Consider the following 14,400-nt stretch of genomic DNA (forward strand, 5'->3'; position numbering starts at 1 on the left):
ACACAGGTTCTGGGCACTGAACTCAAGTTGCTAGGTTTGTGCAGCAAATGTCTTTATCTACTGAGTCATAGAGCCTGCCCTATTTTCCTTCTCCTTCTCTACCTCCTCCTTCTCTTCCTCCATCTCCTTCTTCTTGTGCATGTGTGTGTGTGTGTGTGGTGTGTTTTGTGTATGCATGGGCACACTCCTTCATGATCTCATGTTTGTTTTCAAACAAGTGTGTACATGCATGTGCACATGGTGGACCTAAGCTCGTTGGCAGGTGACTTGTTTGACCCCTCTCCATTTTACACATTGAAGCAAGGCCTTTTACTAACTTTGGAGTTGTCTTGGCTAGGCTAGATCTCTAACTCCCAAAGGCTTGTGTTATAGGAAGGCTGCCACAAGGACCAAGATTTTCCATGGATGCTGGGATCTGAACTCCACTCCTCAGCCTGCACAGCCAGCTCTTTAGACACTAAACCATCTCCCTGGCCTCCAGGCCTTTTTATTTGAGGTAACAATGGCACAAGATCTAGTTATGCCTGATACATGATGATGAAGGAACCAGTACATTGTGTGCAAAGGGGGAAGTTATCATCATCGTCGTCGTCGTCGTCGTCGTCGTCGTCGTCGTCGTCGTCGTCGTCGTCATCATTTTTAGAAATGGCACAGTGCACTCAAGGTGATTTAACGCTGTATGTGTATAGTGTCTACCCATGTGTGTGTGGACATCGGAGGACAATTGGAGGTGTTATTCTCCAGGCACAGTCCATTAGTTTTGTTGTTTTGCTCTCTCATTGCCCTGAAACTTACAAATAACTAACCTGGTTGTCCAGTGAGCTCCAGAGACCTGCCCATCCATTTTGTCTCCACACACTGGGATTACAAGTGTGTGCCACCATACCTGGATTTTTGTGTCATTCCCTCCTGCCCCTGCATCCCCTGCCAGACCCCCACTTCTGGAGCACAAACCCAACTCCTGTTTAGCAGGCAACCCAGTATCAAAGGGGCATCCTGAGCCCAGTCCCTTCCCCACGGGGGCTCACACAGATTTGCCAAAGTGAAACATCTCAGTGTTGTGTGGACTTGCCCTACACAGCCAAAGAGAACACTGTCATTTAGTGAGAGGTGTAAATTGTCGCCATGCTGAGTCACGGTGTTTTGCTTTTGTGTGCGTACTCTAGAGAGACCAAGAGTTCTTACTTTTCTTGCTTTTCCCTCTAATTAGAGCCTCTCCTGCATTCTGCTCTGATCTTACTCGGCTCTCTGTTCAGTCGCCTAGGGGAAAGGACTGCATTAAAGTGTGATCTCATGGCCACCCTTTGGCTTTTAGATGGCCTACCTGCTGTCTCCTGAGGGAGTACTCAGAATCAGGAAGGATGCTTCCAAACACAACTTCCAGAGTATTCCAGCAGAGATTTCTAGAGAGGAGGTTGGAACCCAGGCATTCTCAGGGCTACACAATGATGGCAGAAAAGCACCTGTGTGTGTGTGTGTGTGTGTGTGTGTGTGTGTGTGTGTTTGTGTGTGTATTGGGGGGGGGTATGGAAAACCCAAGAAGGACAAAAACAAGTTGTCATTGTAAAGTGACAGATAGCAAAGAACCATATTAATGAGCAAGTAAAATGACCTTGTCATGCCAGATAGTGATGCAGGGGCAGGTTCTCCCGGGGCAGGAGTGTAGTATGAATCCACTGTATGGAATGCCACCACCAGGGCCCTTTCTAGAACCTTGCATCGTGATGGATGATGTGAGTGTGTTAGGCAGCCATGCAGGAGCCTAAACTAATTCAGTTGACTCTAGTTCACTGTGGGAAGGAGGCTCTACCAGAGACCTTCTGGCCAGTAGGGCTGAAAGGAATGATGAAGAGGGTGGCAGAGGAGGACAACAGGGCTTGGGAAGGGAGAGAGCAAGGGTGAGAAAGGCCGGTTTCTCAAGCACCAATCCATTTCCACAAACGCCCCGTGGACCGTTCATACCTAGGGTTCACCGCCACAGAAAATGCGGAATGCAGATGTCAAACGAGCTCTCTTTAAGGACTATCAACTTATCTCTGTGGACTGCAATCTGCATTCTGGTGACCAACTAACTACCTAACCCGCTAACCAACTAACAAACTAAGGTAGAAAACTAACAGGACGCCTATGAGGGAAGCAAGGGTGGGAGGAAAGAAAGCTAGGAAACAGGGCAGACCATAATCAGGGAGGAGGGAGAGGAGAGCAAACCATAATCAGGAAGGAGAGAGCGGACAAGGCCTTTCCCTAGTCAACAACAGTTGCTTTCCAGCTAAGACCCATCGGCAACTTAATATTTTATATTACTAAGCAAGAACAGAAAAGATATGCAGGGGTCGAGTCTACATAATTGCTCATTCTGCCGCCTGAGACATGATTTTGTTTTGTCTGTATCTCTTTTAGCATCTTTAGGGATAACTCAGAGACTATACCTTGATGAACTTATACCCACCACAAAAATATCACTTCCTAGCTAGGCATTTAGGCATAGCTGTGTGATAAATTGGGACTAACAAAGTATGGAAGAACCCCCCCCCCCTTTTTCTTCCCCTTTGCCTCTTAAAAGATGTTTATACATATGTGTGGAGAGACACGCTTGTGCCTTCAAATATATGTGATAACAGGGTAATGTCTGGAGCTGTTACAGCCAGGAACTCAACTAACCCCAAACAAGCAAACATGGGAGATGGATACCCAGTCCCATGGAAAATTTCCTGAAGTAGTTCCAAGATGCTCCACTTCAGACATTCTGGTCACACACACACACACACACATCAGAATTCATTACCCTACTGTTTACATTTATCTTCCTGAGTATGAGCGGTTGTTGAGAATACCAGGATAGATGCAGGTTATAAGGCAGAGCCTAGGAGAGGATGCCACAGCCAACTATTTAAAAAAGACCAAGGGAAACCGTAAGTGTGACTGGACTCTCTTTAATGTCTACAGAGTAGAAGAACCATGCTGGGTAGACACAGCAGAAGTGGGGATGTTGTTGTCATAGTTACATATATATAACAACATCAGCTTAATGGCTCACTCCACCTGATAACACAGGTGCCTCCTGTGCTGGATGTATATATTGAGCTCAAACTATGGACCCTTATTATCCTGGCTCCCTAGAGCACAGACCCTGGGGCTCACTGTAGCTTCTTGCCCTACTAGACTGTGCTAGAGTTTACTATAAACCCCCCTTACTCGAAAGTGCTGAATGGCCACAAAGAAGTGTACCTGTTGGATGCGTGTCCAAACCAGAACTTCTGGGAGATGAGAGTGTTTAGTTTCTTTTTTTCTGAGTCACATCTGGCTGGGTTTCCCTTAGCCATTCTGGTGTCCTATGCAGCACTACTGACCATAGGCACCTACAAAATAGCTGTGGCCCCCATCCATAGCAAAAGGCACCTCCGGGACTACTGGCCTGTGTAAACTTGCAGCCTCAGGGCCTCCTTCCCTAAAGGGCTGGCCTTCAGGGGCAGGGGACAGTCTGAAATACAGAGGGATAAACAGGGCACTGGGGCTCCCATCAGACGGTTTGTCCTTGTCCCAGAGAGTCCCAGGGCACAGACAGGGTTTACGATGAATGGGGACACATTTCTCCTCTGAGTTCTTTCTAGCTGGAGTTTCTGAGATCAATTCTGGCCTCTGGGGGCCTAGATGCAAAATTTTATTGATGGAGTGAATGCTTTCGGCTTCTTCAGTGCTGTAAGGAACTGGGGCAACATTAAGCTTTTCCCAAACCTCAGATAACCACACCATCCTATACGAAGCTTGGGCTGGGTAAAGATGGCTAGTATTTCTATCACCTAAATAACAATAACGCAAAAATCAGATCACCACTAAAATGTCCCCTGCTCCTGGCAGCCGCTTGTTACCTATCCCTCCAGATCAGGCTCAGATCTGCACTCAGTCAGCAAACAGCCTCTTTGACCTGCAGCCTCCCTTTCCCAGCCCACTCTCATCCCTCCTGCCTGCCACTGTGAAACACTGAGTGCCAAGCCTCCCCATTGCTGGGGGATCCTCGGAGACCACTACATGACAAAGTGCACCCATGGCCTCATGAACATATTTCATCCAATTACATCTTTCCTTCCAGCCACCTAGCTATTCCCAAGATTGAGACCCAGGGGGAGAAAAAAAAAAAAAGCCCCCTGCTTTCCTAGCTTGTCCTATCATCTTGATGGACAACATTAAATGCTAATAGAAAAACATCTTCTCTCTAATAAAACAAATGCTGACAGGAAGAAGGGTGCAGAAAGGCAGCCATATGGCAACCACGATTCCCGTGCCCGGCCATGTTCACAGCGGCACGTCTTCAGCAGACAGAGGTGACACTGAGAAGCTCACAGGCCAGCTTTAATAAATCAGACAGAGCTGGCACCATTGGGTGTTCCCAGCTCGCAGCAGGATCAGAGTGTTCTCTCGTTTGTAGACAGGAAAGGTAGGTGTTTAGCGGAAAGGGGCTTGGATGTGACTGTTCCGAGGCCTCAGCCTTTCCTCGCTGTCCCTGGTGCCTTCAGTGTGTCACCCTGTCAGTCTCTCTCCCCCTCATGTATGCACAGGGCTTCGTGTGTCTCCACCCTCTGAGATGCCTCTGTCACCTCCCACACCGGATGCTCTGACCTCTGGCTGTGTGGAAGGCAAGCGGTCCTGGAGAGTTGTGGTGCATTCCTCCTGGGAGGCCAGGCTAGATGGGGACAGCCCCGGCTCACACCTCTGGTCCTCCGTGGGAGCCTCCCTTGGGACCTCCTCCAGGTCTGCAGCCTCCTGCCCATCAGTCACTCGAATGCTCTCCCTCCCCACCGTGTTGACTTCTTCTGAAGGTGGCTGGGGTACGGGAGAATGATGAAAGTCCAAGAGCTGGTTCACGTTGCTCAGCGGGGCTGCGGAGCTGACAGCAGGCTTTCCAGCATCCTCAGGCTCTGTCAGCGCCTCGGCAGCTGTGCAGCTTTCATCCTCCTGCTTCTGAATCTCCCCTGAAAACAGGCAGGGACAGCATTAAACCTGGAGCAGCACGTTGGTCTCACCTTCTTCTCCTGATAACTCCCACCTAGCCACCTGCCCGAGGCCTTTAAGAACCAATGGCTTAGTATTAATAGGCTTCCTGTGACTACAGAAGACTAAATCTGAGGACCAAGGTTGTCCTTTGGAAGCTGAGGGCCTTTATGGATGGATGGAGTTACGGCTGTCTTCAGAGAAGGGGGATAGCTTGGGGAGGTTTAGTGTCACCCCATCTCTCAATCTCCATTAACACCTTACTCTCTGAGGGGATCCCCAGTGTTTGCCCAGCTTCAGATATAAGGCTATGTGCAAACAGCTTCAAGCCGCTCCCTCCTGAGGCACCAGACTCTTGGCCTTAAACCCCTCTATCAATGAGAAATTCTAGATGTACAAGAAGCAGGAGTCAGAAGACAAGGGACAGGTCCTGGGAGCTGGCCCCTTGTCCCCATTTCCCCCACTCACTTGCTTTGTGATCACAGCTCGTCTGGCCTCAGTTTCTCAGGTAAGCAAAAGGGAGGACTCTGATGTCCCTCTCTGACCTAATACATCATAGTGGGAAATATGACTAGGGAAGAACAAACAGCTCTGAATACCAGGATAGGTGTGCTCAATACTAGGCTGTGAATTTCCCACAAGACAGTGCGCTCTGAGACCTCAGGAGCAGCCACTATGATGAAGGATGTGGAAGACGCACAACTGGGTGAGTTTAGCCTGAGCAAAGGTCTTGATGCAAACACCGAAGGCCCCGGGAAGACTTTCTGGTACTCCTGACTAGAACCACAGCAGACCACCACCACGTGAGGCCATGGGATGTGTACAGGGAGGTTCTCGGGCTGACAGCTGGCTGGTGGGGCCAGGCTGCAGAAGATTGGCAGGAGGTGGGACACCTGTTCCTGTTGGTTTCCCACATCACACCTGTGGAGGGAGCCTTACTGATTCCAGATTAGCTTTGACACCATTCACTTTCTTTGCAAGGTCCTACTGGTCCACGCCTGATGGCCTGCAGCCTCCGTTTCCAAGGTAGTATACACACATGGATACAAGGATACCTACATGCATCCTTCCAGCCAGCCAACATACCTGATAGGTTTATAGTCAACTCATCTGGCTGAAGAGATATCTAGAACTTGTGGGAGAGTGCCTGGACAGGGATGACCTGGCCAGAATGTGGGCGGCACCTTCCAGCTGGCAGCTCCAATAAGAACAGAGATAGAGGAAGGCAGTGTGGTGGAAGGGCTGATGGATATCAGCTGATATCGGACACCAGCTTCTTTGGCTTTGATGAGTAGAATCAATACCAGCAACTCTCTGAAAAGTCTCTCTGAGGCATTTCAGCTCCAGCCAGGAGCAGCTGAGGCGGCATCCTGCCTTCCACACCAAGGACCCCGTCCTCTGCCTGTCTGCTGTTGGACTACCAGTTCCTATGGCAAAGCCACATAGATGAGCCCTTTATCATTTATGTATGGACCTTTTGTGGGTTCAGCTCCTCTAGAAAGCAGGGCCTGACATAAGATCCCTTAGGTCTCTGCATGAACCTGTTTCTGCCAGCTCTAAAGTGCTCTGGGCCAGCTGGGCCTTAACTGCTAGGAGCTGCTCTGCACATGTGACACGTTTTATCTTATTGTCCAACTTAGGTTCCTGAGGTCGGACATCGCAACGGACGTGACTGATGCCGTCTGAACATTTAAGACCACTTTAAAAATGGAATTTTCCTTTTTTTTTTTTTTGAGTAGAAATATAAAAAAGGTGGGGACAACTGGAGAGACCTGTCGTTATGGTAACAAAATGGAGATAGTCAACATAGAAAAAGAAAAAGGCATCGTGTGTGTGTGTGTGTGTGTGTGTGTGTGTGTGTGTGTGTGTGTGTTGGGGGTGTTAGTGGGAATTGAACCTAAGACCTTGAACAAGCTAGACAATCTCTCTACTGTTGAGCTCTATCCCCAGCTCTTAGATTTCAGCTCACGGTTGTAGGGGTGCTCACCCATAGTAAGCTCTCTTGTTTGGCCTATTGCTATGGACTGTAAGGTCTAGGCTTATGTGTGTGGCAAACCTTGTTCCTTGACTTAAAACTATTGGTTAAATAAAATTGGCTACAGCCAATTACTAGGAGGATTAGAGGTAGGTGGGTTTGGACTGTGGGCAGGAGCAACAGCGACTATCTGGGACATACCGCACACCACTGGGGAGGCAGCCAGACCTGCAGTTAGAAGAGTAGATTAGGGGTGACCCCTCCCCAGCAATTGTCAAAGCCAAATAAAATAACCATAGTCTTGAGTCTCACTTATCTGTAAGCTAGTCAGGGATAAGCCCAGATTGGTTCTACACCACTCCCTGGTGCTTTGCGCCAGGCAGCATGTTATGCCGGAAGCACAAGGTAAACTGAACATGTCCACCCGGGACAGGGAAGGACGAGAAAAACAGAGGGGGATGGGGCCCCACTAGCCTCCCTGAGAGTGTGCCCGAGCACCTGACGACCTTGCTCTAGGCCCCACTTTGTAATTGTTCCACCACTTTCCTTTCTTAATTTTGATTAATGACTTGGGTCTGTCTCCAGCCCCTCCCCTGTGAGGTCTGTAGCATCAGATCCATATCCTCTGCTCTGTCCCTCTGTCTCCTCTGTGCCTCGTGTTCCCACCAGCCACGGCCTCCTCCCTCTCTGGCTGTCTGTGGTTTTCTTGGTTCAGTCGACTTCTGGGTGTACATAGATTGATGTTTGGGGGATTATAACAGATGACCACCAACTTAGCACACACACACATCTGTTTTCTTATAGCTCTGGAGCCCAGAAGTCCTAAGTAGTCCTGGGCAGAACAGGATCACAGTCCCCAGATGGCACAGACCCCAGATGACTCAAGGGCATGATCCACTCCCCACTTCTCCCAGGTTTTGGTGGCTTCTTGGCTTGTGGCAGGATTCTTCCAGTGCCTATCACCATAGCTATATCACCCTGGCTTATCTACAGAGGCCACATCCTCCCTTGCCTCCATCTTGTAAGACGATCCAGACTGAACGATATAATCTAGCTAGGATCATCTTCTCACCTCGAGATCCATAGATGAATCCTGTCTGCAAAGTGCTTTCATCATGGGAGATGTGATTAATCTAGTTTTCCTGATTCAAATTTATTTATTTATTTTTTTCACACTTAAAAGGAGCCATTTCATTTTTCTCAGCCTTTTGGATAACCACAGAAGAACCCCAGGGATAGACTCTTGACCAATTTTTTTCCTCTCATTTTCAAGTCTGTATTCAGTTATGGATACTATGTGTCACTGTTCCCTACATCCTGGAAACTGATCCTGGCACTTGTCCTTACAATGAAATACATGAACACATATATGAATACAAGCAATCCTTGAACAGATAGATAGATAGATAGATAGATAGATAGATAGATAGATAGATAGATAGATGAATGATAACCAAAACCTGCTGTGATTTGTCCAGCCAAGATAACAGTGTGTACCGTTCCCAATAGGGTCATGCTCCAAGCCAAGCCAAGGGCCTCCCTACAACTTGGCTGTTCTGGTCATGTCTGTGGACTTGCTGAGAGCAGCAGAGTGTCAGGCCCTACCTCTCATCTACTGGTCTCAGAATGCGTACTTTCATAAGGTCCCAGGGGATGGGGGTTCCCACTGTAGTGTGGGAAGCACTGTGACCTTAAAGCACACATCTCAACACGTTTTCCTCCACGGAGAAAACCTTCAAAGGCTGCAGATTCTGGGGAACAGAGCTCAAGCCTGTTCCTGCCTCCACACCAGTCTCTCTCTGTATCCCACATCCCAGCTCCCCTCCTTGCATCCCTCTATCCAGCTATGCTAGCCACTCCCTCATGGTACCGAACCTCTCCTGGGGCCTTTGCTGATTCCCCTTCTCCCAGGAGCGCTCTTTTCCCTTGTCCATTCCAAAGGGGACATTTGAGGAACAGCCTAGCCCCCACCTCTTCCATGAAAATTAAATCTAGCCCAAAGCCCTATTCCTAGTGACAGCCTTCCCAAGGGGAAGTATGGGCCTCCTAGAACTTACCACCCCACCTCTACCTCCTCTCTCTTACCTCAAATTGTTACTTATAACTAACTACCTTAAGTACAAAGTCTTGCCTGAATAATTTTTTAACTTTGCCAGTGTTCTTTGGCAGAGACTCAATATATATCTTACTAAGTACTTGAATATATGGGCTTATACATGTATTCATGAAAAAGTGAATCTATTAGCATACATCCTAAATACCATGTATCACTTTATGAAAGCAACTTAAATTTATAGTATTCATTTTAAGGTATATTCAGGTAACTACCCCAAAACTTCTCAAAATGGTACTTTCTGAAAGGAGATGTCTAACTCCTACAAATATTTAGCTACCTACATCCAAGGCGGCTCAGGGAAGCAAATGCATCACTTCCCTACTAACAGATGAAAATCTCCTAGTGGCTCTAGAGGAGCCTGAGAAACCCTAAGTCAGAGCCATCCCGCTCCCAGCAGAGTGGGGAGCTTTATTCAAAAGGAGCGAATTCTGGGGGTTTCCTGTGGCTGCACTTCTCACCCTTGCGAGATGAATACACTCCTTCTGGAAATTACTCTCATGAAATTACTTCTCCTGAGACAGTTAATAGTATATTCTGGCGCCCCTGAAAAATTAATTAACCTTCCTCAGTACAGCCTCACCCCTAAACCATTGGCAGTGTGTTTTCACTGTGGCTCAGGTGAGACCTCTGCCACCCTCATTTACATCTAAGGGAAGCTGGGATGAATTATGCCGGGGCCTTTTGGTTGCTGCTGCTTCGCCCCATGCTATTTCCTTCTCTGATATTCCAATCCTGTCTAGATGTGTGAATCTTGTCACCACTATCTCCCCCTCCCCACTCCTTCTCCCCCCTCCTCTCCTTTCTCCTCCTTCTCTTACCCCTCCTTTGAGGTTACCTGGGAAACATTTTTATTTTAAATGTTTGTCCATGGGACGAGGAAGATAGTCCCAGTGTTATCATCATAGCCTAGACACAACCACAGGAAGGGGATGCCTGGTGTCTAAGGGATGGTGGACACTAGGACAGATGGAAGAGTCCTGAAGGGATGGTGGACACTGCCTGTGGTTCTGTTGTCTGCACCCATTTCCTTTGCTGTTCCTGAGAGAGGCTGGGTAGCATGTCTTGGGACTAGAACAATACAGGCTAGGAAATTGGAATTATGGGTATAGCGAGGTTCACCCCCCCCTGGAATCATGGGTACAGCGAGGTTCACCCCCCTTTTCCTTGTGCTTATCAAGAAGGCAACAAAAGAAACAGCATACGTAAGTCAATTATTAATACGCACAGAAAAGTTCTTAAACACATGACAGCCGTCATGCCTTCACTAAGACCTCTGCTGCTTTGCTATGGGAACCAACTCTCTTTGAATGCTAAGATTCTGGGGTGTTAACTCTTAAGCCAGCCGTGGGAAGCCTTACTTTTGCTTTAATTACAGACTCCTAACACTGACGTTTCCATAAAAGACTTATGAATGAGCCTGAAGTTGGAAAATATTACTGCAAATAATAGTAATTATTCTGGGCTGCTGTCACAAACAGAATTAATATCATTAATACTTATTAGTCACAAAACACACATCAATAAGGACGAGGCAAATGCTTCATGACAGAGTGAAAAGAAAAATATTGCTTTTTTTTCCCTCTAAAAGATGAAGAAGAAATAGTGTTGAAAGTGTTAGTCCCCTAAATATGTGTCCCCCATGCTCATAGGCCCCAGAGAGACATTTGTCATCTTTTGTTGGCTGTCTGTCTTGGGCTTTGTTTGTCTTCCTACATGTGGCAGTTTTCAGTTGGAATTAATCAGGCCACAGCAGTGAGGAGGTCATTGGGACACTGACAGCCTCCCAGAGAACGCATCCTCGTTCCCACCAAGAGCTGACTCAGGACAGACAAGAACAATGCACATTGATGATGGGACCCTGGAAGCTATCATTTGAATCACTTGGGCTGTCCTTGTGAAGATGAAGACAGCCAGAGTCCATTTCTGTGCCACAGACCTGGGCTACCCAGAGGCTCAGCAAACTCCGAGCAGAGAGAGGCTTTGGCGTTCCATGAGGCCATAGGCTGCCAGCATGCCATGACCACCAGCCACAATACAAGGCTACACATGGTGGACCGGAGGCCAGTATTACAAGCAGTGCAGGCTGCAAAGATCCAGTTTTGCTTTCTGGCTAGCGTTGATTCACCAGGGTAAGGAGCTATATTCAGGGATTCTTCTACCTGAGAATGTTTCTGTTGAAAACCTAGAAATGTCTTCTATATTTACCATTCTGGCACTTGTTGAGTGATCTGAACAGTCAGAAGAGACTGGGTGAACCTTGCTGGCCCCAAATCTGGTGGGCAGAACTACCATACATCTAGATGAGTTCTATTTCTTCCCACTGATGCTCCAAGCTCTAAGCTGTATGTGAGTTGGCTCATTTCACAGTACGAGTTAAATAAAAGAGCTGGTCAGTCCACCCTGCTAAAAGGTCATCCAGTCATCAGGGGAGGGGGGCAGACCAGTAAGTCTAAGATGTGACAGTTAAGAGTAACTTGGGAACTCTGAGCAGGGTAAACCGGGATGGCGAGGTATTTCCATGGGTTGAGCGTACAGCTGAAGGATGAAAATGGGGACAGAACAAGGATGGGTTGGAAGTGGGGAACCCAAGAGTGGAGTCTCCGATGACACAACTGGACTGAAGCACCCAGTGGAAGGTCCAAGAAACCCCACAGAAAGACTTTGGATATAGGCCAGATGTGAAGGGGGAAGAGATACTGACAGGAGTTGAGGACTATAAGGTTCCAAGTCTGAGGAACTAAGAAGGTGAAGAGAAAAAAAAAAAAAAAGGAAGCAGGAAGAGTTGGAGAGCTGATGATGTAGTGCCACAGACAGCTGGGGAAGTTCAGATCCTGAGCATTAGGAGATTGTAGCAGCAGATAGGAGAGAGAGAGAGAGAGAGAGAGAGAGAGAGAGAGAGAGAGAGAGAGAGAGAGAGAGAGAGAGAGAGAGAGAGTAGGTATGGAGTGAGGATGTTGTCATGGAGTCCCACCATAGCTGTAGGATGAGGTCCTGCTGGCACTGACATGTGTTCTGTAGAGATCACAGACCAGGAGGAGGCAACAAACAACAAACCTGAGATACACTTACCATCTCTGGCACTCTCCTTGTCCCCAGTGGACTGTTCCACAAATTTCAACAGTGGGGACTTTGACCTCTGTATGATGGGGAGAGTCTGGTCACTGAGCAGTATGGTGTCCTTGCCCCCTATGAGGAAGATGAGAAGGTTGGCTTGTCATGTCACTGGTTTAGCTGGGTAACATTACAACCTGTAAGACTTACTTTGAATTGTCAACTTGACACACGGTAGAATCACCTGGGAAAAAGGGCTACCTAGATCAGGTTGGACTCTCAGGTATTATTTGACAATACCGATTGAGGTGGAAAGACCAGCCCACTGTGGGTGGCACCATTCCCTAGGCAGGTGATTTGGACTGTATAAAAGTAAAGAAAATTAGCTGAGGACAAGCATGCACATAGTTTCTCTCTGCCCTTAATTAGAAATGTGACTAGATGCTTCAAGTTCCTGCCACTTTGGCTTCCTCAAAATCTAGAATTGTAAGTTAAACACACCCTTTCTCTCCTAAGTTGCTTTGATCAGAGGTTTTTTTTTTTTTTTTTTTTTTTTTTTTTTTTTTTTTTTGTCACGGCATCAGAAATGGAACCAAGACACTCCATACAATGAGCTAGCTATTTGGTTGGGAAATCCCTTCAGCTGTGGTCAGTATGAGAAATGTAGTCAGCAGGTCAGCAGTGTGAGGATGGAGCAGGGCTGTATCCATGCACATTCCCCTTGACCTGTTTCACCTCCTCAAGAGCAGCTGCCCACGGGTGCCTCCAATAAAGGGCAGGTTGTCTGGCTGAGAAGAACTGAGCATCTGGGTGGGCCAGCAGCAGCAGCAGCAGCAGCAGCAGCAGCAGGGAACTGGGGAGGGACACTAGCTGTGGTCTGGACAGAGTCATCTGCTAACTGGATGACAGCAGGAGCGTCAGTTTCCCTCTCTAAGCCTCAGCTTTCTGATTATGGGTGGTTGCGAAGACAAAATGAAGTGGTCAGGAGAAGATCTTGAAGTTTAAGCAAGTATTCCACAAATGTCACCCCCGCTGACATCATCGGCAAGGACTCCCACACACCTGATACTGTCCTGATTGCATCTGGTCATGTCAACTAGGCATCTCTGTCACAAGGCAGGTGGGATCATCCCAGCTGTATTCCCACTAGGAACATACGCTCAGCATAACCTTGCTGCCTGTTGCATGTGAACTCCCCAAGGAGGGCGGAGAAGGTTGTGAGGGAACCAGAGGGCAGGGAGAAACACACTGTTCTTCTATGGCGGAGGGCAGAGCAGGCCACACAGATGGGTAGCAGGGAAGAACAGCTTCGAAGACGGGAATGACAAACAAACATGTTGGCACCAAGTGCATGGACAAACAGCAAGGCCACCTACAAGGTCAGGAGAGCCTATAGGCATGGTAGATTGCCAACTCTTGCCTTGGAAGGCTATAGGATTTTCTGGGTGGAAACCACTGGGCCCGACATAAAAGCTCCAGTTTGAGCTCCAATCTGGCTTAGAGTAAAATTTTCTCAGAGGCACTACAATTTTATTTGTTTTCCCATTCAGCAGAGCCCAGAAGGCCACTAGGGTAAAAACAAATGTCTACACCTCCTTAGGGGAATCAGAAACCAAGTCCATTTCCTCCCTGTGTTCCTTGGTTCCTCCTGCTTTTTAGAAACTTGTATTAGAGAGTTCTCCACCCACTTACTAAATGCCTGATAATGTCTGTGTCGCTGCCTGAAGTGTCTAATGGGTCCTAGCATCTGGCATGCTTGGTGCTTGCTGCTTGCTGCTGTCTTGGGCAAATGGCAGTCGCCTTTGGGTTCTCTGTCTTCTGAGTGTGTCAGGCCAGCTGAGGAGAAGTTACTCGGAGCTGACCCTGAAGTTCTTCCACTGTCTTTGATGGAATAAATCTAGAAACTTCAGTGCTACCATCCAGAAAGGTTTCCCAAAGCACACTATAGATCTCTGGTTCAGGGTGATATGGGAAGTCCCCAGAATGACATCCACTCCTAGAGCACAAAGACACCACCTAGAAATGCCTTCATGGGTTCTTGGTGACTGGCTGCAGGGTCCATAAAAGGCAACAGGTGCCTCACGGCAGATTCTCCATCACAGCAACACACAGTATGTCCATACATCAAGGTCAGGACGGTACTTCATGGCCATCTGACTATGACAGCTTGCCAGCCTCTTGGGGAGGCTCCATCCTCTGTGTACCAAAACAGTGTTCAACCCTCTTCTGCCCTGGTGGCCAAAGAATCAGAAGCAGAGACAGGAGTGGG

At 47.9% G+C, this 14,400-nt stretch overlaps 1 protein-coding gene across 3 annotated transcripts in view; it reads right to left on the reverse strand.

Moving 5' to 3' along the window:
* Window positions 1–2,918: 2,918 nt before the first annotated feature.
* The window catches only part of Ccdc149 (coiled-coil domain containing 149), a 94,094-nt gene continuing 82,612 nt past the window's right edge, over window positions 2,919–14,400 (reverse strand). For 2 of the 3 annotated variants that reach the window (XM_029544906.1, XM_029544907.1), the window contains exons 12-13: window positions 12,150–12,266; window positions 3,769–4,970 (exon numbers count right to left, since the gene is read on the reverse strand). In XM_029544906.1, coding sequence (XP_029400766.1) covers window positions 4,543–4,970; window positions 12,150–12,266 — 545 coding nt within the window. In that variant the 3' untranslated portion in view covers window positions 3,769–4,542. Of the gene's footprint in view, window positions 4,971–12,149; window positions 12,267–14,400 lie in introns of all 3 variants that reach the window. The other variant, XM_021211093.1, reaches the window with a different exon arrangement.

Source organism: Mus pahari, chromosome 13 (genome assembly GCF_900095145.1).
Source record: "Mus pahari chromosome 13, PAHARI_EIJ_v1.1, whole genome shotgun sequence".
NCBI lineage: Eukaryota > Metazoa > Chordata > Mammalia > Rodentia > Muridae > Mus > Mus pahari.